General features: G+C 47.1%; 2 protein-coding genes across 2 annotated transcripts in view; one reads left to right on the forward strand and one right to left on the reverse strand.

Annotated features, from left to right (window-relative positions):
• Positions 1-6,700: 6,700 nt before the first annotated feature.
• On the reverse strand, positions 6,701-17,447 carry ANGEL2 (angel homolog 2). The gene is made up of 9 exons (XM_044289939.1): positions 17,273-17,447; positions 15,205-15,663; positions 13,461-13,679; positions 11,298-11,367; positions 10,561-10,982; positions 9,246-9,369; positions 8,838-8,901; positions 7,331-7,494; positions 6,701-7,081 (listed from the first exon to the last, which is right to left on the reverse strand). Exons 3-9 carry the CDS (start codon positions 13,593-13,595, stop codon positions 6,933-6,935), a joined length of 1,128 nt encoding a protein of 375 aa, XP_044145874.1. The 5' UTR covers positions 13,596-13,679; positions 15,205-15,663; positions 17,273-17,447; the 3' UTR covers positions 6,701-6,932.
• A 160-nt stretch (positions 17,448-17,607) lies between these two features.
• RPS6KC1 (ribosomal protein S6 kinase C1) overlaps positions 17,608-27,910 on the forward strand; it is a 150,319-nt gene continuing 140,016 nt past the window's right edge. Inside the window, 1 exon segment of the mRNA XM_044289465.1 lies at positions 17,608-18,022. Coding sequence (XP_044145400.1) covers positions 17,918-18,022 — 105 coding nt within the window. The 5' untranslated portion in view covers positions 17,608-17,917.

A 27,910-nucleotide genomic window follows, 5' to 3' on the forward strand; every position in this document is an offset into this window, starting at 1 on the left:
AAAAAACTATTTGATACATATGCAAATTAACCTAAGATGAGTCCTGTACGTGACTCATCTCAGGGACAGGACTCCTCTCAGGTTAATTTGCATATGTATCAAATCGGTTTTATTACACAATAAAAGCACACAGAGCTATGGGGACTGGATATTGCGGATGTGCTAGCGGCGCTCTAGCAACTCATGTCCTCAGCTCTATACCCAAAATTCAGGTGACAGGTTCCCTTTAACACATAATAATACAGGAGGCGGGTGCCGGCAGCAGAATCGCATAGCCGACACCCTGACAGGGAGCTGCGATCAGCGGCAGTTAACCCCTAAGGAACTCCGATCGGTTACCATGGCAGCCAGGACACTATTGAAGCCCTGGTAACATCCCTGATGCTGTGTGCACAGAGCAGCTGGGACAGTGTGAGGTCCTATTCACCCTGATAGAGCTCTATCAGGGGGAAGAGGACAAGTGATGAAAAAAATAAAATCCCAGGTTCTGGCCCCTTAGGGGGGGAAATAGTTATTAACTCCTTAAGGACTCAAAACATTTTGAAAAAATTGCAAATTTCCAAGTTTCAATTTCTCTACTTCTATAATACATACCAATACCTACAAAAATAGTTATTACTTTACATTCCCCATATGTCTACTTCATGTTTGGATCATTTTGGGAAATACATTTTAGTTTTTGGGGATGTTACAAGGCTTAGAAGTTTAGAAGCACATCTTGAAATTTTTCAGAAATTTTCAAAAAAACAATTTTTAGGGACCAGTTCAGGTCTGAAGTCACTTTGTGGGGCTTACATAATAGAAACCACCCAAAAATGACCCCATTCTAGAAACTACACCCCTCAAAGTATTCAAAACTGATTTTACAAACGTTGTTAACCCTTTAGGTGTTGCACAAGAGTTATTGGCAAATCGGAATGAAATGAGAGAATTAACATTTTTGGGCAAATTTTCCATTTTAATCCATTTTTTCCAGTAACAAAGCAAGGGTTAACAGCCAAACAAAATGCTATATTTGTTGCCCCGATTCTGTAGTTTGCAGAAACACCCCATATGTGGGCACACAGTAGGGCGTAGAGGGAAAGGAATGCCATACGGTTTTTGGAAGGCAGATTTTGCTGGACTGGCTTTTTTGGCACCATGTCCCATTTGAAGTCCCCCTGATGCACCCCTAGAGTAGAAACTCCATAAAAGTGACCCTATTTTGGAAACTACGGGATAAGGTGGCAGTTTTGTTGGTACTAGTTTAGGGTACATATGATTTTTGGTTGCTCTATATTACATTTTTGTGAGGCAAGGTTACCTGAAATAGAAATTCCGAAATGTCATCTCCATTTGCCAATAACTCTCGTGGAACACCTAAAGGGTTAACAACGTTTGTAAAATCAGTTTTGAATACCTTAAGGGGTGTAGTTTCTTAGATGGGGTCGCTTTTATGGAGTTTTTACTCTAGGGGTGCATCAGGGGGGCTTCAAATGGGACATGGTGCCATAAAAAGAAAAAAAAAAAAACGACATCAAAATCTGCCTTCCAGAAACCATACGGCGTTCCTTCTGCGCACTGCCGTTTGGTCATACAGCAGTTTACGACCACATATGGGGTGTTTCTGTAAACGGCGGTATGAGGGTAATAAATACTACGTTTTGTTTGGCTGTTAACCCTTACTTTGTTATTGGAAAAAAACATTCAAATGGAAAATTTGCCCAAAAATTGCTTTTTTGGCACCGTTTTTATTTTTTTACCGTGTTCATCTGAGGTGTTGGGGGGTATTTTTATAGAGCAGATTCTTACAGACGCGGCGATACCTAATATGACTACCTTTTTTTTTATTTATGTTTCACATTATATTATCTTTTTATAAACAAAAAAAAAAACATTTTTGTATCTCCATAGTCTAAAAGTCATTTTTTTTTGTTTTTAGCCGATTATCTTAGGTAGGGGCTAATTTTTTGCGGGATGAGGGGACGGTTTTATTGGCACTATTTTGGGGGGCATATGACTTTTTGATCGCTTGGTCTGAGAACCAGTTTTTTTTTATCCGATGTCATTGGCTAAATTGGGATATAAACGTAGTACTCCATAGAAGTGTGGTACTCCCTGAAGCAACCGTCAATGCAGAGGCCCGGATGGCGGGGCACGTGTCACACTGAGCAGTGGTATCCTTCCGTATCCCCCTCCTGCCACACACTCTGCAGTTTTTGGGGGTCCGTCCCTTCTTTCCAGTATGGGGGACCACACCGGGAAAGTGTTGGCCAGGGACGATCCGGGCGCCTCCAGTTCCCGAGGTACTCCGGCCTGCTCTTTCCCGGTCAGAAAAGATCAGGTCCTTGAGGACTGCCTCATAGAATTGGAGGAATGTCCCTGTGCTGCCAGCGCTTCGGGATAGTACAAAAGAGTTGCACAAGGCAACCTGTACCAAGCAGACCGCAACTTTTTTGTACCATGCCCGGGTTTTGCGCATGGCGTTATATGGCTTGAGGACTTGATCAGAGAGATCAACTCCTCCCATATACCGATTGTAGTCGACGATACAATCGGGCTTAAAGACTGTTGCTGCGGTACCTCGCACAGGGACAGGGCTGATGCCGTTACCGTGGATTGTGGACAGTACAAGGACATCCCTCTTGTCCTTATATCTGACCAGCAGCAGGTTTGGTAAGGGCACAGGTCTCACTCTGGGGATAGGTACCTGGAGGGGGTGGGTAGGGAGGCCGCGTTGATTTTTCCGCACGGTCCCACAAGCGGACGTGGATCTGGCGGCGAGGGACCTGAACAAGGGAATGCTGGTATAAAAGTTATCCACGTACAAGTGTTAACCCTTATCTAGCAGTGGGTGCATAAGGTCCCACACAAGTTTCCCGCTAACACCCAGAGTGGGGGGACATTCTGGGGGTTGAATACGGGAATCTCGCCCCTCGTACACAAAACTTGTAAGTGTACCCTGAGGTACTCTCACAAAGTTAGTACAGCTTCACGCCATACCTCGCCTGCTTAGAGGGAACATACTGGCGGAAAAGGAGTCTCCCCTTGAAAGCAATGAGAGACTCATCAACCGCGACCTCCCTTTCAGGTACATAGGCCTGTACAAATTTGGCCCCAAAGTGATCGATGACCGGCCTGATTTTGTACAGGCGGTCATAGGCATAGGCAGTGAAGCTCACTGTGGAAATCTAGATTCCTGGTTGGCCAACAAAATCAGGAATCACGGGCTCAAATCGCTCTGGGGTACACCAGACAAGTTCACCGGCAGGGGGCTCCGGTGGACTTAACTGGTTGGCCGGAAAGCTAGTACGAGCCCCAGAGCTTCTCGTACTAGTGTGGCCTACAATGATTTGAGCAGGCACCGGGTTCCGTTCACCGCCCGCCGGTGATCGGAAATACACTTGCCCCGAGTCCGTAACAGGTTAAATAAAAAGTGTAAAAAAGTATGAATCACCCCCTTTCCCAAATAAAATGTATGAACAATAAATAAACATATCGCCACGTCAGAAAAGTCCAAACTATTAACCACTTCAGCCCCGCTAGGTGAAACCCCCTTAATGACCAGACCACTTTTTACACTTCTGCAATACACTACTTTCACCGTTTATTACTCGGTCATGCAACTTCCCACCCAAATGAATTTTACCTCCTTTTCTTCTCACTAATTGAGCTTTCATTTGGTGGTATTTCATTGCTGCTGACATTTTTACTTTTTTGTGTTTATTAAAAAAAAAAAATTTACTCATTTGGATTCCGTGAGGGGTATGGTGAGTTCATGTGAGATTTTATTTTTTGTCACAAGTTAGTGGAAAATGAGACTTTCGGCTAACTCGTGCCAAAAAAAATAATAAAAAAAAAATAATATGTCTGAATGGAGCCTTACAGGGGGGTGATCAGGGAGTCTATATGGGGTGATCACCCCCCTGTAAGGCTCCATTCAGACGTCCGTATGTGTTTTGCGGATCCGATCCCCAAAAAATCATACGGACATCTGAATGGACCCTTACAAGGGGTAATCAATGACAGGGGGGTGATCAGGGGTTAATAAGTGACGGGGGGGTAGTGTAGTGGTGTTTTGTGCTACTTATTACAGAGCTGCCTGCGTCCTCTGGTGGTCGATCCAAGCAAAAGGGACCACCAGAGGACCAGGTAGCAGGTATATTAGATGCTGTTATCAAAACAGCATCTAATATACCTGTTAGGGGTAAAAAAAAAAAAAAAAAAACGCATCTACAGCCTGCCAGCGAACGATCCCCGCTGGCAGGCTGTAGATCCACTCGTTAACCTGCCGATCCTGTGAACGCGCGCACACAGGAAATCTCGCCAGATGGCGCATAGATGCGCGACTCTGCCTGAGACAGCCGCCTCTAGAATGCGATCCTGCGTTACGCGGTCCGGAGGCGATTAAAATATAATAAAAAAAAATAAAAATCTATGCTGTGAACGCCGGAACAGAAAAAAAAAAAAAAATTGCGCGATTCGCCATTTTTTAAAATGCAGAATGCACGTGGCTTTTTTGGTTTATTTTTTTGCATGGTATCTAATGGTATAGAGTATCGCAATACCTTTTTATGGTATCGAAACCGAATAAAAATTTTGGGATTGCAACAACTCTACATAGGAGCAGTATTATAGTAGTTATTTTCTTGTACCCTTATTTCTGATTTTTAAAGGGAACCTGTTACCGGGATTTTGTGTATAGAGCTGAGGACATGGGTTGCTAGATGGCTGCTAGCACATCTGCAATACCCAGTCCCCATAGCTCTGTGTGCTTTTATTGTGTAAAAAAATAAAATAATTTATACATATGCAAATTAACCTGAGAGGAGTCCGAGCTTGAAAATATGACTCTTCTCTGGTCACACAAGATATGACTCTTTTAATGTTAATTTGCATATGTATCAAATAGTTTTTTTTTTTTTTACACAATAAAAGCACACAGAGCTATGGGGATTAGATATTGCGGATGTGCTAGCGGCCATCTAGCAACCCATGTACCCAGCTCTATACCCCAAATCCTGGTGACAGGTTCCCTCTAAAGACTCTATACTGACAGGGAATGTCCCACAGGATTGGCGCATGGCAAATGTGGTGCCAATATTCAAAATGGGTCCAAAAACAGAGCCTGGTAACTATAGGCCGGTAAGTTTAACATCTGTTGTGGGTAAACTGTTTGAAGGTTTTCTGAGAGATGCTATGTTAGAGCATCTTAACGGAAATAAGCAAATAACGCCATATCAGCATGGCTTCGTGAGAGATCGATCATGTCAAACTAATTTAATCAGTTTCTACGAGGAGGTAAGTTCTAGACTTGACAGCGGCGAATCAAGGGATGTCGTGTATCTGGACTTCTCCAAAGCATTTGACACTGTACCACATAAAAGGTTAGTATATAAAATGAGAATGCTCGGACTGGGAGAAAACGTCTGTATGTGGGTAAGTAACTGGCTCAGTGATAGAAAACAGAGGGTGGTTATTAATGGTACATACTCAGATTGGGTCACTGTCACTAGTGGAGTACCTCAGGGGTCAGTGTTGGGCCCTATTCTCTTCAATATATTTATTAATGATCTTGTAGAAGGCTTGCAGAGTAAAATATAAATTTTTGCAGAAGACACTAAACTGTGTAAAGTAATTAACACTGAAGAGGACAGTATACTACTACAGAGGGATCTGGATAGATTGGAGACTTGGGCAGATAAAGTTTAACACTGACAAATGTAAAGTTATGCACATGGGAAGGAATAATGCAAGTCACCTGTACATACTAAATGGTAAAACACTCGGTAACACTGACATGGAAAAGGACCTAGGAATTTTAGTAAACAGCAAATTAAGCTGCAAAAACCAGTGTCAGGCAGCTGCTGCCGAGGCCAATAAGATAATGGGTTGCATCAAAAAGGGTCATAGATGCCCGTGATAAGAACATAGTCCTACCACTTTACAAATCACTAGGCAGACCACACATGGAGTACTGTGTACAGTTCTGGGCTCCAGTGAACAAAGCAGACATAGAGCTGGAAAAGGTCCAGAGGAGGGCAACTAAAGTAATAACAGGAATGGGGCAACTACAGTACCCTGAAAGATTATCAAAATTAGGGTTATTCACTTTTGAAAAAAGACGACTGAGGGGAGATCTAATTAATATGTATAAATATATCAGGGGTCAGTACAGAGATCTCTCCCATCAGCTATTTATCCCCAGGACGGTGTCTGTGACGAGGGGACATCCTCTGCGTCTGGAGGAAAGAAGGTTTGTACACAAACATAGAAGAGGATTCTTTACGGTAAGAGCAGTGAGACTATGGAACTCTCTGCCTGAGGAGGTGGTGATGGTGAGTACAATAAAGGAATTCAAGAGGGGCCTGGATGTATTTCTGGAGCGTAATAATATTACAGGCTATAGCTACTAGAGAGGGGTCGTGGATCCGGGGAGTTATTCCGATTGGAGTAGGGAATTATTCCTCCCCCCCCCCCCCAAGCCGGGAAAATTGGCTTCTACCGCTTGCAGGATAATAGGCCGAACTGGATGGATGGATGTCTTTTTTCAGCCTTATGTACTATGTTACTATGTACAGAGGAGCAGTATTATACTGGTTATATTCTTGTACATAGGGGCAGTATTATAGTAGTACTCATCTTCTAGAAAAAGCTGACAGTGTTTTCCAAGCTCCTCTCTGCATAGAAGTCTATAGTGGGTACAGAAACAGCCAAGCTTTTACTTTTATACAGTTTTAGTTTTATTTTCTTATGAAAATATTTACAGATTTTTCTCTTTACAAATAGGAGAACTTTTAGTAAAACAATTAACTTTCAATATTTTAAATCAATGAAAGCAAATCAATAAAATATAATTATAAAACCAGAAATAAATAAAATGCCTCGTCCAGAAGAAAAAACAAAAAAACAAAAAAAAAAAAAAAACGGCATCTAAAACTGGATGATGGGGGTCATAACTCCAGTCGGAACTTGGCCATTAATGAGAGGTGATCTGAAGAGTTGGTCTCATTAGGAAGGCCATTAACGCTCCACAGATCCTGCTCTGTGAGAAGTGACAACCGTCCAAGGAGCTGCAGCCCATTACATGAGACATCAGAGCCTGAAAGAAGAGCACGGAAACTTCTGGTTATAAACCCGGCGGTCCAAGTAGGTCATGTATTCACCCACCTGCTATGTATCGTCAGTATTTGATAAAGGTCATTACAGCCTGAAACAGTCACGTTAAATATCTTAATAAGGAAACTGATCTAGACCACAGATATAGAAGTTTTGAACATGGTCTTAGCGCCATCTAGTGTTGAGTGAAGAGAATTGTCATAAGAAGAAGTAGTAGGAAGGTCGCTCTTACCTGGCTGCCTGAAGAGGTCATTGGTTGAGGCAGAGTAGAAGATGTAATCCACAGTGATGGCGGACTTGGAGTGACAGGTTGTGATTTCAGGCAATCCGGTGTCAGGGAAATAATGCGAGTATACAGAGGACAGGCTGAAGTGGTGCTGCAACCGGGATTCCACCCTGTTCAAAAACCATGGGAAGAAACTGAAAATGCATTGAAGGTATATGCAGAATTCTTCCTCCTCTCCTCTTGTGGCCATCTACCTGTCCCCTAGGTCTTGCACACCTACCACGTGCATATTGGTAAATAGTAGAGGACAAAGAAGGAGGTATAACTGCAGGATAAGACTACATTGTAGTCTTACAACGACAACAAGAAAAAAAAAAAAAAAAAAAAAAAAAATTATATATATATATATATATATATATATATATATATATATATATATATATATATATATATATATATATTTAAAAAATACAGGACAAAAATGGTGGAGTAAATATTTCCTTAGGGGTTATACCGTTTATAGTATACCATCATCATAGATTGACGTAGACGATTAGGCTCCATTCACATGTCCGCAAAATGGTTCCACATCCGTTCCGCAATTTTGCGGAACGGGTGCGGACCCATTCATTCTCTATGGGGACGGAATGGATGCGGACAGCACACAGTGTGCTGTCTGCATCCGCAATTGCGGAGCGCGGCCCCGATCTTCGGGTCCGCAGCTCCGCAAAAGATAGAACATGTCCTATTCTTGTCTGCAGCTTGCGGACAAGAATAGGCATTTCTATGGGGGTGCCGGGTTGGTGTGTTGCGGACCTGCAATTTGCGGGTCCGCAACAGATCACGGACGTGTGAATGGAGCGTTAGCATGATGTTTACCCCTTTCCTCTTCCCCTTTTTCCTACTTTGGAGTGTCATTATGCTTGACACCCACAATCATGCATGGTACCTATCTCAGCATTAAAAAGTGTAGTCCGGGCTTTTAATATTGATGATCTATCCTCAGGATACGTCATCAATATCAGATCGGCGGGGGTCCGACACCCCCCTCCAATCAGCTGTTTGAGGAGACTGCACGCGCTGTGCCTCTCTTCCTGCGCTGCTGTCCCATAGACATACAGCAGTGAGCAGGAAGAGACGACATCTGTGCAGTCTCTTCATACAGATGATCAGCGGGGGTGCCAGGTGTTAGACCCCTGCTGTTCTGATATTGATGACCTATCCGAAGGATAGGTCATCAATATTAAAATCCCCGACAACCCCTTTAAGGCATCATTGGACCTTTAATCTGGCTCCAGTCATCTGAGAGCGAAATCTCTCTTAGCCTTGTTGCGTTGATCTGTGGTTTGCAGACATCTACTATAGAGGTATTCATGTAGCTCCTCCTGCTATAAAGGTGCATAGGAAATTTCCCATCATTCACTGAGAGGAGTTCAAGGGTATGAATACTTTTTTAAGGCACGGTATGTGGGCTGCATAGGAACAGTAGACAGAAAAACAATTAGCAAAATACCTTTGATCAGGTGCCTCGATCTGCTCAGCCGTCATCTCCGTGGTTTGCTCTTCCACACTCCTCTCTAGCAAATAAAAGATGATGAATGTTACCTGACGGATCCGCAGCAATAACTGCAAACGTTTCGTACATTTACTACAACTCATCTGTACATGATCTACATTTATGGTGTATTCTGAAACATGTGGTAGTTAAAGGGAACCTGTCCTATTGAACATTGGAAACAATGAAAAGAAGATTATGAGCGGTGTGCCATTTGGTGGCTACATTGGGCTTATTTTCACAGTTTTATGCCTTTTTTTGTTGCAATGTTGTGCACATCGTGGGGCAAAAGTGCCACAAGAGCTCTGAGGGGGCAGGAATATTAATTTACTGGGTAATAATCAAGTGTCATCTACTATGTTGTACCTGGTTCCTCCTGATGCTTTTCCGGAGAGTCATACACACATTTCTGGGTAATGCCCAGACTTCTCGGCCATATTGGAATAGATAATATCCTTTGTCCTCTGGTGTAAAGCTCTTGTCCTGATACCTGAAAGAAAATGATTGAGGTGGTTTCAATATCTTTGTGATTTGTTTATTAAAAATAAAACCTCCTCTATATCTAGAACATCTCTAAGCCTCTGACATCTGGTAGAGCAGCCACGGATGAGATTTAGTCTCGTCTGGTTTCCATTGCAAACATGACTTGAGGGGGGGGGGTAACACAAATCTCCACCTTATCCATCCTCCTTCGCAGATTCTTAAAGGGGTATTCCCATCATAATGATCACTGTTAAATCTGTTAATGATTTCACAGTGATCATTTTTGTAATTATATTTGATTAACCAATTCCACTTACCTCATTGTTGTCATTTGGTCTCCCCTGGTTACAGCCATCCCCTCTTCTCCGGAATCCCGGTGGCCGCGCTTGCACAGAAGACTCCTTTTTCTCCCGGCCGGGCCGCTCGCTGTCCTGATCTCGCACTGGCGATGGCGACTCCTTCCTGGCCAGAATAGTACAGAGCCGCAAATGCGCATGCCGACTTTGTACTATACTGGCCAGGAAAAAGTCACCATGGCGCGTGCGCATTAAGTCCAGCAAGCGGCCCGGCCGGGAGAAGACTTCAATCAAGATGAGGCCTTGCCCCCAGCCAGAACCCAGGAAGTGAACAGGCGCACTGGCAGCAGGTAAGTATATGAAAATGCGAAGTGGGAATATCCCTTTAATCTCTGAACCAACGAGCGGTAGTGGGTATGCTTCTCATGCCTTCAAAGAGAGAGTATCAACACAGAACAGACCCGCATGTAAAATAGTTCACGCTTCTTTATTATACTTACAAAATCGTAATCTTGAACATCACATAAAACATATGATAAAGCTTATGTTCCATGTGATGTTCAAGATTACGATTTTGTAAGTATAATAAAGAAGCGTGAACTATTTTACACGCGGGTCTGTGCTGTGTTGATACGCTCTTTGAAGGCGTGAGAAGCATACCCACTACCGCTCGTTGGTTCAGAGATTAAGAAGCTGCGAAGGAGGAGATTGGAAGAAGCAGCATAAAAAGAACCAGTGATTTTTGTGTTACCCCCCAAGCTTTCCTTTATTGCAGAGCCGACTCTAACCCCTTTTTATAAGTTTTGGCCTCAAAGAAGTGGGGACCTACTTCTACAAAGGGACTGCATATCAGCACGTAATCTAATACACAAAACTTTTGTATATATGCAACTGATGAGTACCTTCCCGATGGTCATTCCCGCATAGTGAAGCGCCCCTTCCTTTATAAAGCGATGAAGTGGTGAGCCAGGCACGGAGTTGAAATCACCGCATAGGACAATGGGGTAGAACCTCCCATCATGTATTTGTGCGACCTGCGTGATCTCCGCCAGGAGAATGGCCAGCTGAGTGAGCTTGATGTCTCCTCTCCTGGGGTTGTACAGGAGGTGAGTGTTTGCCACACAGACCATCGGAGCTTCTCTTCCCTTGGTTTTAGGCTGTAAAATCAGCACCAAGCCGACGTTGTCCCTGTCTAAGAGGGCGATGTTTTGTCGGAAATATTCCACCGGTTTTACCAGCCTCAATTCGAATTTATCAGATTTGAAGCAAATGGCGCAACCATCAGGTTTACTTCCAGTGCGGGCCTTGAACTCACAGATGTATCCTGGAACACAGGGAAAAATTGCTTTAATTATTAGATTTTCCCCCCAAACGTATAGAATTAAAGGGTTGTTAGAAACAACCACTCTTGTCCATGGCTGCATCCAATACTGCACCTCATGCCTATTCAAGTATATACAGCTGGGCTGCAATACCAGACAAAGCCTAAGGACAAGAGTGGCGCTGCTACAGTCCTTTCAATGGCATGCAATGTGTTGTACAAAATACTTATAGGATGAACTTCCCATTGAAAAGAAACATTGTAGTAAAAGCAAAAAAAAAAACAAAAAAAAACACACAAAACAGGAGAGCTGCGTACCGAGGGCTTCCAAACTGGGCTTGATCTGTTCTTGATAGTGATCTTCTTGAACTTCTTGTAAACAAAGAATCTAAAATAGAAGAAGCTTTACAAACGGAGGCCGCACAATGTGCACAGGATTCATTGGGGTCATCATGGCAAACCACATCTTTTGTTATAACCTGATGATGACCGTGTGGCGTACACGTACAGAGTAGGGTGTTGGGCTTTAATCCGGAGCAGAGTATATCTAGCAGGAGCAGGTCAGGTCCCCGGCTTTCTCCAAGGAGAAGACAGATGTGGTCTACACTGAGGTTCTGTCGTCTCTTTTCTTGGGTACACATGTGCAGTGAATAGAAGGGGCAGCAACGGCACATCCTCTACTGAACCTATTGATCCTGGCACAGCAGAGCTGCTCTGCCTATGTAATATGCCCCAGCTATAGAGTAAAAAGTCACAAAAGCCCCCCCTCTGCTGTAAATCCTCCATAACAATGGAGACTTGGGTGCTCAGAGGCCTTTGTCTGGACTGATGAGCTCCTCCTGCAGTCACATGCTTGTATATCTCTGCAGCCCCCAGCAGTGAACCATCAGAGGTCATGTGTGATATACAAGAGCGTCACTGCTACAATCGAGTCAGGAAGGAGAACTCAAAATTGGACTGATATCGGCACTGCTATCCCAATGGTGTCTAGATACTTTGTGGTACAGCGGCAAGCTCGCGGCTGACGCTGCTTAGGTCTACCAGACTGGCGCACAGCTAAACCCTTTGTTCTAGTGATTGCAGGGGTCTCGGCGCTCAAAACTTTTGGTATGTCCCAATGACTTATCTAATGTTTCAACAAAAAAATATATGCCATCATAATATCTGGACTCCATTGGGATAGCAGCATGGATATCTGTGCATTTTTTGGGTTCTCCTTGCTGAATTTTGCAGTCAGGACCTCTTCTCCAGCTGGACAACGAGGCAGCAGCTTCCCCCATTCATGGCTCTTCCGGTCTCTTGGGATGTTGTGCCTCGAGCACAACTAGATAAGCTGAATGGTACCACCTCATAGCTGTTCCACCGATGTTATAAGTGGTATTGCTTTAGGTGCACTTTGTTATGAATTTTCCACTAGACACCAATTGTAGATCGCTACAATCAGAATATTACGTCATGGCTGCAGCGGCGGGGAGTAGAAGAGCAGTGGCGCTGGAATGGAGGAGGTTCGGGAGAGAAAATAGAACTATTTTTATAAGTAATCTGTTTAAAAATAAAATAAAAAATGCAGACATCCCCTTTAAATGTATGTTCACAAACATGACGCATTTGCAGTGGAATCTGTGGCGGAAATCAAAGGCTGACACTGCAAATTACCAGTCCGCCATGCAGCAGACCAATGCAGTAAATCGGTGTGCAGCTAAAGCTCAACCACCCAACATGCAGCTGAGCCTCCGCCATATGCCTGGAGGGACAACTTCAGTTTCTTTCCTCAGATACACAGGACACTCTGGTTAACGATGACATTTATAAAACTATATCCACTTTATTCTTTAAAAGGATCCTCAGACAATGAGCTGATCAAAGGATATTGGACCCCAAGCAATCAGCTGTACTGTATGGAGGAACCTGCAGCGCCACCACAGAGGAAATGAAGCATTACACAGTGCCCATTGATAGCAACGCACTGTCCTTGTTAAGCTACTTTCACACTGGCGTTTTGGTTTCCGTTTGTGAGATCCGTTCAGGGCTCTCACAAGCGGTCCAAAACGGATCAGTTTTGCCCTAATGCATTCTGAATGGAAAAGGATCCGCTCAGAATGCATCAGTTTGCCTCCGTTCCGCTCTGGAGGCTGCTTGCAGCGTTTTGGTGTCCCGTCTGACGATGCGGCGGCAAACGGATCAGTCCTGACACAGTCAATGAGGATGGATCCGTTTTCACTGACAATAGAAAACGGATCCGTTCCCTATTGACTTTCAATGGTGTTCAAGACGGATCTGTTTTGGCAATGTTAAAGATAATACAAACGGATCCGTTCTGAACGGATGCATGCGATTGTATCATCGGTGCGGATCCGTCTGTGCAGATCCGCACCAAACACAAGTGTGAGAGTAGCCTCACACGCGGACGTCCGGGATCCTCCAAAAAGAGACGCTCTTTGCAGACGCCATCTGTTAACTCAGAATAGTCCCCCTACTTACATCGGCATTCATTTCTTGTAGCTCCCGCAGGATGTTTGGCAGCCGGTAGTTCCAGAATAAGTGTGGCCGCCGGCAATGACTGTACAGACTAGAGTTGTCTTCCAACAGGTCTTGGGATAGGATGTTATAAGACATCACCGTGAAGTCAAACTTCTTTTTACTAGACCTCTCGTGGTAATGGTGGCTGAAGTCCTTCCCATCTTCTCTTTGCTTCTGCGGCTGAAAAGGACAGGTGAGTGTCACTATGCAGGTAAGTGTCTGGTGCCACACTGGTGACCCATGTTACATATGCCAACCCCTTCCTGTTATCAGGACAATGTCTCACGCGTCAGGGCCATGCAGGGGACACAGGGACATTGTCTCCCCTACGTATGCAGTCCGCAGATGACTTGCGATTTAATGGAACCCCATCTTCATGTCCTTGGTGCAAAATCCTGAGATTTCACTAAAACATTTGAAATTTTATATCAAATATTTCAGAAAAGGGTCACATGTTGGATCCCCTAAAAAAGCAGCAGGTCATTCCTCTCTAGGTGTTGCTAATCTAAGTCCGGTCGCAGACATAGGTTCTGATGTATGTTTGGATACATTATGGAGCGATCACTAGCAAAGGATGAAGGATCCCATGGGTTTTAAAGGAGTATAATATTGATAACCTATCCTCGGGACAGGTGATCAATATCAGAACGGTGGGGAAGGCCCGAATCCTGCCACCTCCGACGATCAGCTGTTTGAAAGGGCTACAGAGATTAACAAGCACAGCGCCATCCATTGTATGGTGGCTGTGCTTGGTATTTCAGCTCAGTTCCATTCAAGTGAATGGGACTGAGCTGTATATAGGCTATGTGAGCAAGAAGCGGCCTGGGAAGGAGGCGGCAACGCTTAACCGAGCCCCACGGCCTCTTTAAACAGCTGATCAGCTGGGGGTGTTGGGAACTGGATCTATCCTTGAAAACCCCTTTAATGAAAGACAAATATTCACAAAGGGGTTATCCAACCTGCTCTCTCTCTCACGCTATCTGCTGCTGGTAGGGAGAGACCCCACAGCACGCCAAGTGGCACAGGTGCAAAGGCAACTGCCTGACAACCAGCAAGTATGCATGCTAGTAGAACGTGTACAAGACCCTGCTGGGTGTCAGATGTCTGCTTGGCTATGGTCTTTCCCAGCTTGCAACAAGGGTCTCTCCATACTGATGTCAGAAGGGGCATAAGGACGGGCTGGACAACTTCTTCTCAAGAGGGTCTTCTGAAAACAACCTCTCCGTTTTGAAAGGAAGACAGCGTGGCAATCAGCTAGTCGTTGGAGGTCCAGCTTCTCTGATATGGCTAATGGGGGGGGGGGGGGGTCTCCATCTAGGACATCCACCCTAACAGGGCTTACAGAGAGGGGGCGTCTACAAAAGATTGTTCTCATCAGGATGACTCTCTTTTCATGCTGGTACCCCCCAACCCTGCTCCTCATAAGGGTCTCAGCTGCTGGGTACAGCTGGCGACACACGATATTCAATGAACGCCCTTACAAGTGAACGGGCAAACATTTCATGCAGGTCTATGCCGAGACCTCCAAAGAGACAGATGCATCGTAGCGACTCTGTCCAGATGGATGTCTAAATGTTACCATAGTGAGCACGCAGAGGGTACTCCTGATGTGGCAGCCCCTTCAATGTGCACCAGTCACACACGGACCCCCCATAATAAATGCTATGGTTGTAGGTAACTGTAGAGGGGACAATGAGGTCCTTACCTTTAGGTTCCGTTTGTGGACTCACAGGGACAAACGCCTCTGGTGTGCCATGAATGGGTGGGACCCGCAGGTCACTTGCTGGAGGGTAGGGTCTTTTTGTCCACGGCTGACTTCTGTACTCCTCATCCTCCATGCCTTTCTTTCGTTTTCTAAAGGATTCGTCTCCTTTTCCATCCATATTGAAATGAGATAGGTGAAGCCAGGATGACTGAGTGGGGAACCAAGGAAATGGATGGCTGCCCGGCAGCGCAGGTCTAGGAGGAGCGAAACAACAATGGGGTCCTGAGTTGTCCTGAGGATGCCAGCTGTTCACAGGGAAGTAAGACGATGGCAGCTGATGTCCTGACCACCATGGGGAGCTAAAAAAATTTCCACTCATGAACAAGGGTCGTGAATGACTGGCACGGGCGATACACCTGCCACCCACTGTCTGCAGATGACGAGGCAACATCTGATACCCTGGAAAAGACAAAGGTCATCAGGAGAGATTAGGAAGACTAGAGAATACCAAGTTAGAGGACCCGTCCCCTCCCTGACATGTCTGTTTTAGTAACTACTTGCATTCCGTATGTATTAAAGGGGTTATCCAAGACCTACAATGCCCCCCCCCCCATATGCCCGGGGCCCTCACACATGTAATACGTATCTGCGCCCCGACACCCGTGTTGCTCCTGTTGCCGGCACGGCCGCCGCACCTCCTTGTCGCTCGGATGAAAATATCTGGCGTCAGGAGGGGCAGTCAATGGCCGACTGCGATGGCATTCTCCTAGGTGACACAAGAGAGGCTAGTTCCCATTGCGGCCTGCTATTGGCTGCCCAACCCCCCCCCGTCGGATGTTTTCATCCACGCGGCAAGGAGATGCAGTGCGACCGTGCCGGCAACAGAAGCAACGCGGGTGCCATCTGTGTGAGGGGCAGTATAGGTCTTGGATAACCCCTTTAACAATTCTGCAGCATCTATTATTATGACTCTGTGCCATTCTTCTATTATTCCTACTGAAAAGTTTATGAATAAAGGTCCAGCTGGGTGTTACCAGATGAGGAGGTTACGCTACACTATTTCTGTTTATCCCATTCACTAGAAAGGGAGTTGTGGAAACAGTGGAGCGCTGGTCCGCTTTGCTCGTTCAGCAAGTCTGGCCTCCTTGGGGACAAAGCGTGGTCCCATCTCGGCCTGGAAACGGCAAGATGGGACAACCCGTCACCACATGCTGCCATGTCAGACGGTCCTCAGCCATCCACCCGTGCTTGATGTGGGATCTCCAAATGTTCTGTCAATACTCTGAAAAAAGGCTTCATATTATGCAAACTACCCCCTAGGTGCAATGAGGGGGGTGTTGTTGCACCCAGAGGCTCCCCTCCCTGTCTTTTAACCCCATGCTCCCACAGGCCAGGCAGTCCTTGAAGTCAGTCTCCATCCCTTTGGTGCAAATGTACAGAATGCGATTCTGCGAGACTGCCTGGTCTGTCCATCACAGCGGTGGGGGCGCGGCATAGACGACAGGGAAGGGAGCCTCTGGGTGCAACAACACCACCTCGTTGCACCTAGGAAGTAATTTGCATATTATGAAAGGTATTTTTTTGTTTCCAGAGGATTGATGGAACCTGGGGGGGGAACATGACTCTCAGACCAGACTACACAGGGCGTGTTTGTAGTCTGTAACCATGGAGACGTATAGCTAGGCATGAGAGCTGTATACACAAAACGGTAGGATCTTTTAATCCAAGACTATTTGTAAAGTCGCTTCATATTTCTTCTTTTGGATGCACTGGGGGGAGAGAAGCGGGAACACGGCCCTTACAATTCTGCCCATTTCCTGTTGCCAGAGTGGGCGGGTCTGTCACTGCTGACTGTTACCAAGGGCAACCAGAAAAATTGCAAATGTTTGTATGAATGAAGAAAACATGAACTGAAATTATTAGAGAAAACAGTAAAACAAGGCCCCGACACTAATTCTATGCAGGTCTGAAGCCACTAGACCCTGAAGTGGCCGATACCAGGGAACAATAGACCCCGTTACCCTGCACAGCAGATGGACAAGGAGACTCGGGTGCCCCCAGCACCTACCTGACGGTTATAACCCAGGGGTTAGAGCTCCACTATGGCAGCAGCTCCCAGAGCCGGTCTCCATGTCAGTGCGCGGGGCATGCTGGGAGAAAGGCTGCTCGTCATCGGCCAGTCAACTCTCGATGCCGATTGGCCAAGCAGCCGAATAGCGACACATTGTGTCAATTCAGCGGTCACGTGCCGGCCGGCGCACACAGGCCGAGCTTCCATCAATCCGCCAATCAGAAGCGAGGACTCTCATCCAATCAGAACGCTCAAGCTAGCGGAAGTGCGCTACGTTCTGTGCACACTCTGGTCTCTATGGTTTATGCGGTTCATTCGCCGGAAGTGGAAGTCGTGCTCGAGGTGTGGCTTAGAGGGCTGTATGACAGTGGGGCAGCTGCTGTGTTGTCTGCAGATTGTATGACACCGTATAACGGCCCATTAGTGCGATTTACCGGGGCTGTATCCCGTTTACAGTCTGGAGATGGAGCCCTTCATGAATGAGGAGTGCACTGACAATGGGCAGGGATAAGGGATTGGTGTGATAGTTGCAGACTGTGCCTGGCTCCTGGGTGACAGGTCTGGCTCTGGGTGCAATTTAAATGGCTGCTGATCAGGGTGCTGATGCTTTGATGGGCTCTCTCCGGGTTTAACTGGTACAGTATGATATCCCAAAGAGACAAGGCAGGGGATCTGGCCCGGTTCTACACAGTCACCGACCCCAGGAGGCACCAGAAAGGCTTCACCATCTACAAAGTCACCGCAAGGGTAAGTCTTGTATTATTAAAGGGCTTGGTCCAGCCTAGGGCCCACCACGCGTACGGTCCAGCCTAGGGCCCACCACGCGTACCTAGGGCCCACCACGCGTACGGTCCAGCCTAGGGCCCACCACGCGTACGGTCCAGCCTAGGGCCCACCACGCGTACGGTCCGCCTAGGGGCCCCACCGCGTACGGTCCAGCCTAGTGCCCACCACGCGTACGGTCCAGCCCTAGGGCCCACCACGCGTACGGTCCCAGCCTAGGGCCCACCACGCGTAACGGTCCAGCCTAGGGCCCACCACGCGTACGGTCCAGCCTAGGGCCCACCACGCGTACGGTCCAGGCCTAGGGCCCACCACGCGTACGGTCCAGCCTAGGGCCCACCACGCGTACGGTCCAGCCTAGGGCCCACCCACGCGTACGGTCCAGCCTAGGGCCCACCACGCGTACGGTCCAGCCTAGGGCCCACCACGCGTACGGTCCAGCCTAGGGCCCACCAACGCGTACGGTCCAGCCTAGGGCCCACCACGCGTACGGTCCAGCCTAGGGCCCACCACGCGTACGGTCCAGCCTAGGGCCCACCACGCGTACGGTCCAGCCTAGGGCCCACCACGCGTACGGTCCAGCCTAGGGCCCACCACGCGTACGGTCCAGCCTAGGGCCCACCACGCGTACGGTCCAGCCTAGGGCCCACCACGCGTACGGTCCAGCCTAGGGCCCACCACGCGTACGGTCCAGCCTAGGGCCCACCACGCGTACGGTCCAGCCTAGGGCCCACCACGCGTACGGTCCAGCCTAGGGCCCACCACGCGTACGGTCCAGCCTAGGGCCCACCACGCGTACGGTCCAGCCTAGGGCCCACCACGCGTACGGTCCAGCCTAGGGCCCACCACGCGTACGGTCCAGCCTAGGGCCCACCACGCGTACGGTCCAGCCTAGGGCCCACCACGCGTACGGTCCAGCCTAGGGCCCACCACGCGTACGGTCCAGCCTAGGGCCCACCACGCGTACGGTCCAGCCTAGGGCCCACCACGCGTACGGTCCAGCCTAGGGCCCACCACGCGTATAGTCCTACCTGTGTTTGTAAAAAAAATAAATAAGATCAGGTCCCATTTTTGGATGCTCCCAGTCCCCACAGGACCAGGAGCCGTCTTAGTCCCGTGACCATTGCAGCCAATCACCAGCCTCAGCAGTCACTTCTTCACAGTAAGCAGATGCTGTGGACCGCTTTACCCGCAGTGGTCCCAGGACAAAACCAGTTCCCTATACTGCAGGGACTGGAAGTGGGCAGGACCGCAGACAAATGTTATTTTTTTTTTTTAAATGGAGCACAGGTTAGGACCATAGGGGTGGTTGGCTCCAAGGCTGGGGGGAATAATCTCTGGTAATTAAGAAAATATAAATACTTAAAGTAATATGTATCAAATATATTCCCAGTTACTTTTCACTAGTTATAATAGCTAGTTATGTTTGGGAAGCAATCATCAGGGGAAATAAAAGGACCTCTGTCCTATTAGTACATACAAAACCTGTCCTAATCACACAGGAGGACAAGTTACTTCACAACACTGAGCTAAAGAGCTGCCTCATCCTCCTCTCTGCTCTGCTTGTCAGGGATTATGATCCTAAATACAGATGATAAGATCTTCAGCTAAATCTCTGTAGGAATGGAGCTCATGAGGAGACATGAAGTACAGAGAGGATGTGGATAATGAGCAGCAGCTCTTGTATGCAGTCTCCATTACCACAGTCTGTCCTGTCCGTTCTCTCTGTACTTCATGTCTCATTATGAGCTCCATTCCTACAGAGATTCAGCTGAAGATCTTATCATCTGTATTCAGGATCATAATCCTTGACTAGCAGAGCAGAGAGGAGGATGAGGCAGCTCTTTAGCTCAGTGTTGTGAAGTAACTTGTCCTCCTGTGTGATTAGGACAGGTTCTGTGTGCACTAATAGGACGGGGGCCATTTTATTTCTCCTAATGACAAAACGTGCCATTGTAACTAATGTGAGGTATTTGTGATATATTTATAATGAAGTAATATCTTCAGTGGTTTTATTTTCTTAATTCCCAGAGAACCCTTTAACTCTCATAATATAACATAATGTTATATAGTATATTACCCCCCACTGTAATTTATAAGACTATTACAAGTCACTAAGGAGTTCTGGCACCATATAGAGGCACGGGGCTGAGTGTATTATACAGGTCACAGAACCAGAGGTGGGGTCATCTGATACACCGCGGCAGCTGCAGAACCTCTTCTAAGGAGGATAGTGTTGAGCGAACTTGTGTTTTTAAGTTCTGCGTCCAAAGTTCGGGTTATCGAAGAATCCCGTTATGGATTCCGCTACCACGGACCATAACGGAATTTGGAATCCATAACGGAATACTTCGATAACCCGAACTTTGGACGCAGAACTTAAAAACACAAGTTCGCTCAACACTAAAGGAGGTAGGCCTCATTCACACATCTGTGTCTGCGATGTCACAGGGATTTATCCTGGTTTGATCCGTGACTTTTAGTCTGTGTGTTATCCACGTTTCATGGACACTGCTCCATGAAAACCACGGACCAAACACGGATGGCGTGCTCGTTGTGTTGATGGTTTTCACAGACCCATAGACAAATGTGTGTGAGGGATCCATAATCACAGACTGTGTCACTGTGGGTCCACAGGCTGTAAAAAAAACCGCTCATGTGTGAATACACGCATTACAGTCAATGGATACACGAGCGGTCCGTGGAGAACACAGACGGCACACGTATGTGAATCACTGACGTATGAAAGCGTCCTAAGGAGGGGGGGTTCCTGTTAGCAATTTATTAAAGCGTCCTTCAGGTTCAAGATGAAACATTCACATGAAAGAGGCAATGAACTGAACACTTACGTGGTGCCCTCCTTTTCATCTCTTCAGATCTGCCGATTCCCAGACTTCTACTCTGTCATCCAAGATGGCCGCACCGCTCCTCAGACTGCCTGATGCACCCTGTGCAGGACTCTTCCTGCTGCCCCTGGATTGCTCATATGATCAGAGCCGGCCAATCCAAAGGCAGGGCCGGAGCAGGTGGTCTGAGAAGCAGTGTGGCCATCTTGGATGACAGGAGAAGCCGGGGAACAATGAGGCACATTTATCAAGTTTGCCTGTTTTTGGCCATAAAATGAGCCAGGCGGATTTAGTTTGGCCGTCTTTCATTTGCTGAGTTTTTTTTCCGTACATCTTATGTATTAGACCAGGCCTATTATTAGTCTGCCCTCTGGTGGTTGTTTTTCAGTTACAGTTTCACGTTCTCTTAGAACAGTGTTTCCCAACCAGTGTGCCTCCAGCTGTTGCAAAACTACAACTCCCAGCATGCCCGCACAGCCAAAGGCTGTCCAGGCATGCTGGGAGTTGTAGTTTTGCAACAGCTGGAGGCACACTGGTTGGGAAACACTGTCTTAGGCCTCTTTCACACTACAGTATGTTGAATTCAGTGTTTTGCGTTCCGTTTTTCACAGATCCGTTGTTCCGTTTTTTGCTTCCGTTGTGGTTCCGTTTCCGTTCCGTTGTTCCGTTCCGTTTTTCCGTATGGCATATACAGTATACAGTAATTTCATATAAAAAATTGGGCTGGGCATAACATTTTCAATAGATGGTTCCGCAAAAAACGGAACGGAAACGGAAGACATACGGATGCATTTCCGTATGTGTTCCGTTTTTTTTGCGGACCCATTGACTTGAATGGAGCCACGGACTGTGATTTGCAGCCAAATATAGGACATGTTCTATCTTTTCAACGGAACGGAAATACGGAAACGGAATGCATACGGAACACATTCCGTTTTTTTGCGGAACCATTGAAATGAATGGTACCGTATATGGAACGCAAAAAACGGACCGTATACGGAACGCAAAAAACTGTAGTGTGAAAGAGGCCTTAGACTGATCTAATTTGTGTGCGCATGAAAAACGTTGCATCTTTGCGGAGAAGTCACACATCTCCCGGAAACTGCGACTTTTAATGCAAAAATAAAATAAAAATCACACTTCACCACTGAAAACAGACGAAGAAATGTACGCCAGCCCTGGAGTAGAATTAGAAATTAGACTGTTTTTATGACTTGGGCACACCTACATAAATACAAGAATGATGTATGCTGTAGATCGGGAAAATCAAAATAGTCGAATGAGACACAAAAGCCTCCAAAACGGGCGCAATTTCAGTAGTAAATGTGACTGAAAAAATAAGACTATAAAATAAAACAGCATTTTTTTTAGACTAAAACAGGCACAAATGGGCACCTTTATTAAAGGGGTTGCCTCATCTAAGATAATGCGCTCTCCAACACGGAGCCCTGAAAGTGTTGGAGGGCGCACTGCACATGCGCAGCCGTCCACCATTAACTTTCTATAGGGCCGCCAAAAATTGGCGAGCGCTGGCTCAGCTATTTCCGTCCGGCCCATAGAAGTGAATGGGAGCGGTGGCCGGTCATGCGCAGGGCGCTCCCATTCACTTCTATGGGGAGCCGGCTTGGTGGTGGCCGAACCAGAGTCCTCCTGCCACCACCTTGCGGGGCTCCGTTTCCGATATAGGTGCTGGTCCCAGCGGTGGGACACACACCTATAAGACAATAGGGGCATATCCTAGCGATATGCTTCCATTGTCTAAGATAAGACAACCCCTTTAAAACCTGCGTTTTAGACGCCGGTCTTAATAAGCCCTATATATGGTGGTGGATCGCCAAAGTTATTTAGAGGCGCTGGCCTGTCCATAACTTGGGTGCATCCAGCGCCGATTCTAAATGTAACACAGATTCCTTGCTGTCTTACATTTAGACCATTTTCTATGCCTAAAACAGGCGAAGAAAATGATGTATGAGACGGGCTTGCCGGCCCCTCCCAGGACCAGGCCACAACTACGTTTTTTTTTTGTTTTTGCGTTCCGTATACGGAACTATTCATTTCAATAGATCTGCAAAAAAAATGGAAGGTACTCTGTTTGCCTTCCATTTCCGTATTTCCGTTCCGTTCAAAGATAGAACATGTTCTATTATTATCCGCATTACGGACAAGGATAGTACTGTTCTATCAGGGGCCAGTTGTTCCGTTCATCAAAAAACGCAATGCACACGGACGCCATCCGTATTTTTTGCGGATCTGTTTTTTGCAGACTGCAAAATACTGAAAAAGCCATACGGTCGTGTGCAAGAGGCCTTAGACCTGGCGTGAGTTGGGAAGAAGTTGTAGATTCTGCCGCACCGTGGTGTGTGACAGAATCTGCGCCAGATATACACCACAGAAGGGGTATATATATGGTCATAAATGACCCCCAATGAATGTAAGCGCTCTGTTCATTCTCAGTTATTATCAGTCATCCACATCCTTCCATAAAAGACGGTCCCTGGAGTCAGGAATCGGACTCATCCAGCGCCTACTCCTATAACGTAAGCTGCCACCATCCATCACTTTACGGCCGGGATGACGGAAGGCCCTGGTTACAGCCACGCAACCCACACGAGAACGCACTGCGTCCTGGCATACGCCCATAAAACTTCTAGCACCCTGGCATTTACGGTAGTGAGAAGAGCGGCTGCGGGCACGGTTACAGCAACACGGAGACAATTATTAATATACACGAAGAAGTACAGTGCTAAGTCAGGGCTCCTTCTGATGCATAGGATATAGTGTGGGTTTGGAGACAGACGGACCTGCCTGTAATCGGCCGGTCTCCTTCAAATAGAAGTGATGCCAGTCAGCCCTTGGGCCATAAATAGAGACAGAGTGGGCATAGGCCACTGAACAAGCCCCCCCCCCTGCAGTGCTGGTGTCCTGTCGGGACAAGTGCCCCTTACCATGCTATGGGAAATGTATCTATCTATCTTTCTATCCGTATAATAGCTCATTTCTTTACATCTGGTGTTTGTGTGTATCTGCAGCAGCCGAGGGGTGTATTATGAGGTTCTGCAGCAGCCGAGGGGTGCATTATGAGGTTCTGCAGCAGCCGAGGGGTGCATTATGAGGTTCTGCAGCAGCCGAGGGGTGCATTATGAGGTTCTGCAGCAGCCGAGGGGTGCATTAGGAGGTTCCGCAGCAGCCGAGGGGTGCATTAGGAGGTTCTGCAGCAGCCGAGGGGTGCATTATGAGGTTCTGCAGCAGCCGAGGTGTGCATTATGAGGTTCTGCAGCAGCCGAGGCGTGCATTATCAGGTTCTGCAGCAGCCGAGGCGTGCATTATCAGGTTCTGCAGCAGCCGAGGCGTGCATTATCAGGTTCTGCAGCAGCCGAGGCGTGCATTATCAGGTTCTGCAGCAGCCGAGGCGTGCATTATGAGGTTCTGCAGCAGCCGAGGCGTGCATTATCAGGTTCTGCAGCAGCCGAGGCGTGCATTATGAGGTTCTGCAGCAGCCGAGGCGTGCATTATGAGGTTCTGCAGCAGCCGAGGCGTGCATTATGAGGTTCTGTATCATCTCAGGTGCATATAATAATCTGCAGCAGCTGGGGTGTCGGACCCCCCCAGGATAGGTCATCGGTATTAAAGGGAACCTGTCACCGTGATTTTGCGCATAGAGCTGGGGACATGGGTTGCTAGATGGCCGCTAGCACATCCGCAATACCCAGTCCTCATAGCTCTGTGTGCTTTTATTGTGCTAAAAAAACGTTTTGATCCATATGCAAATGACCTGATATGTGTCCTGTATCCGGAGAGGAGTCCAGCGGAAAGGAGCCCAGCACCGCCCCGCGTCCTCCGAATCTCCTCCTTGCTGGCTGACGTCACAGAGCTGGAGCGCCGAAATCTCGCGATGCGCGAGCTAGCGCATGCGTAGTTCGTTCCCTGTGCTGATGCCAGCACAGGGAATGAACATGATGCCGACACTGCGCATGCGCTAGCTCGCGCATCACGAGATTTCGGCGCTCCAGCTCTGTGACGTCAGCCAGCAAGGAGGAGATTCGGAGGACGCGGATACAGGACACATATCAGGTCATTTGCATATGGATCAAAAGTTTTTTTTAGCACAATAAAAGCACACACAGCTATGGGGACTGGGTATTGCGGATGTGCTAGCGGCCATCTAGCAGCCCATGTCCCCAGCTCTATGGCCAAAATCCTGGTGACAGGTTTCCTTTTAAAATCTCGGAAAACCCCTTTGATCTAAGGCTACTCTCACACTTGCATTTTGGTGCGTATCAGTCATGGATCTGCAAAAACGGATCCGTTACAATAATACAACCATATGCATCCGTCATGAACGGATCCGTTTGTATTATCTGTAACCTGGCCAAGACGGATCCGTTTGTATTGTGCCAGATTGTGTCAGTGAAAACGTTTGGCTCCCCACCCCAGGACGGACAGAAAAACGCTGCAGTTTCCGCTTCCAGAGCGGAATGGTGACTGATCGGAGGCAAACTGATGCATTCTGAGCGGATCCTTTTCCATTCAGAATGCATTAGGGCAAAAACTGATCCGTTTTGGACCGCTTGTGAGAGCCCTGAAACGGATCTCACAAACTGAAATCCAAAACGCCAGTGTGAAAGTAGCCTAAAGCCTCGTGCACACGACAGTATTTTTTTGCGGTCCGCAAAAAGGGGTTCCGTTGTTCCGTGATCCGTGTCCGTTTTTGTTTCCATATGTCTTCCTTTATTTTTGGAGGATCACCAGACATGAAGGAAAGTAAAAAAAAAATCTAAGTTTAGTTTGCCATGCAAATGATAGGAAAAAAACGGACACTGATCACGGACGCGGATGACAATCTTGTGTGCATCCGTGTTTTTTCACTGACCCATCGACTTGAATGGGTCCGCGAACCGTTGTCGGTGAAAAAAATAGGACAGGTCTTATTTTTTTGACGGACTGAAAACACTGATTACGGACGCGGATGACAAACGGTGCATTATCCGAGTTTTCAACTGACCCATTGAAAGTCAATGGGTCCGCAGAAAATAACGGAAAACGGAACAACGGACATGGAACACAACAATGGTCGTGTGCATGAGGCCTAACTGGAATACCCTTTTAAATGAAAGATAATTTATGGAACATCGCCCAGCCCTACTATATATAGGCCATACATTTATGGGAGCACCCCCTTTAACGTTGTATCGGGTTCAGACTGTGATCTGGGATACAATGTATCAGTCTGGGGTCTGCGTACTTCAGAGCATGGAGTAGACTGGACACCACTGTATCCGCCGCTCCTCTGACAGCAGGACCAGCAGCCGACAAGTTTAGGCCTCATGCACACGGCCGTATGTATTTTGCAGTCCGCAAAAAACGCATCCGCAAAAAATACGGATGACGTCCGTGTGCATTCTGTTTTTTGCAAAACGGAACAGTTGGCCCCCGATAGAACAGCACTATCCTTGTCTGTTATGCGGACCTTAATAGGACATGTTCTATCTTTGAACGGAACGGAAAAATGGAAATAGAGAAACGGAAGGCATACGGAGTACCTTCCTTTTTTTTTTTTTTTTTTGCGGATCCATTGAAATGGGTATACGGAAGGCAAAAAATGGAACTTAAACGGGGAAAAAAAGTTCTTGTGCAAGATGCCTAAGGCTGAATTCACACGTCCGTGGAACACGGTCCGTGAGATACCGGACTGGCATCCTGCTTAGTGCAGGAGCGCACGGCGTCATTGGTTGCTATGACGCCGTGCGCTTCGTTCTGCCGCCGCTGTACAGTAATACACTCGTATAGATCATACCAGTGTATTACTGTGCTGCGGCACAAAGCGCACAGATGTGTGAATTCAGTCTAAGGGTCCATTCACACGTCCGTGGTGTGTTGCGGATCCGCAGCACACCCGGCCGGCACCCCCTATAGGATTGCCTGCTCTTGTCCGCAGCTGCGGACAAGAATAGGACATGTTCTATCTTTTGCGGAGCTGCGGACTGGAAGATCGGAGCCGCGCTCCGCAAATGCGGATGCGGACAGCACACTGTCCATTCCGTCCCCATAGAGAATTAATGGGTCCGCACCGTTCTGCAAAATTGTGGAACAGATGCAGACCCATTTGCGGACCTGTGAATGGAGCCTAATACCGCACCACCAAAGTGCAGGAGGTGAGGCAAATCTCATGGTTTTTCCTTTTGTGCGGAAAATGACCCGCTGTACGGATTTTGAAATCCACAGCATGTCAATTGTGCACAAAAAAACCCTGCAAGTAACACACGGGGGCCAGATGTCCTAAGATAGTTCCGTTAGATTGATGAGGCATAAACTAGGCGCCTATGTGTCAGTCCGTGCACCTGGCGTAAAAACTATACGTTTTTAACTAACATTTAAAGTCTGTTATCCAAGACCTATAATGTAGGATGCGGACCCATTCATTTCAATGGGTCCGCAAAAAATACCGACAGCACACCGTGTGCTGTCCACATCAGTATGTCCGTTTCGTAGCCCTGCAAAAAAAATAGAACATGTCCTATTCTTGTCCCTTTTAGGCATCGTTACAATGGATCCGCAAAAAAGAAAACGGACGGCATACGGATGTCATCCTTTTTTTTTTTTTTTGTGGATCTGCAATTTGCGGACCGCAAAACACATACGGTTGTGTGCATGTAGCCAAACTGTGGCGGAATTGCCCTTTTTTTTTCCCCCAATTCCACCCCATTTGGAATTTTTTCCCACTACATCCTATGCAGTATTAAATGGCGGCATTGGAAAGTACAACTTGTCCTGCAAAAAACCAAGCCCTATGTGAACAGGAAAAAAGTTAGGGCTCTGGGAAGACAGGGAGCGCAAAAACTGAAAAGCGCCTCTTCGAGAAAGAGCTGTCTAAAAATTCTTCAACCCCCTTCCCCCATTCCAAATTGTGGTGTTCTCCTGCCCAGTTATAGCGCTTCGCTGTGGTGAAGGGAGTCCGTTTCTTTGCAGTGATATTAATTGGCTGGTCGGTGAAGGGTTAATGCGGGGG

This window comes from Bufo gargarizans, chromosome 4 (assembly GCF_014858855.1).
Source record: "Bufo gargarizans isolate SCDJY-AF-19 chromosome 4, ASM1485885v1, whole genome shotgun sequence".
Lineage (NCBI taxonomy): Eukaryota > Metazoa > Chordata > Amphibia > Anura > Bufonidae > Bufo > Bufo gargarizans.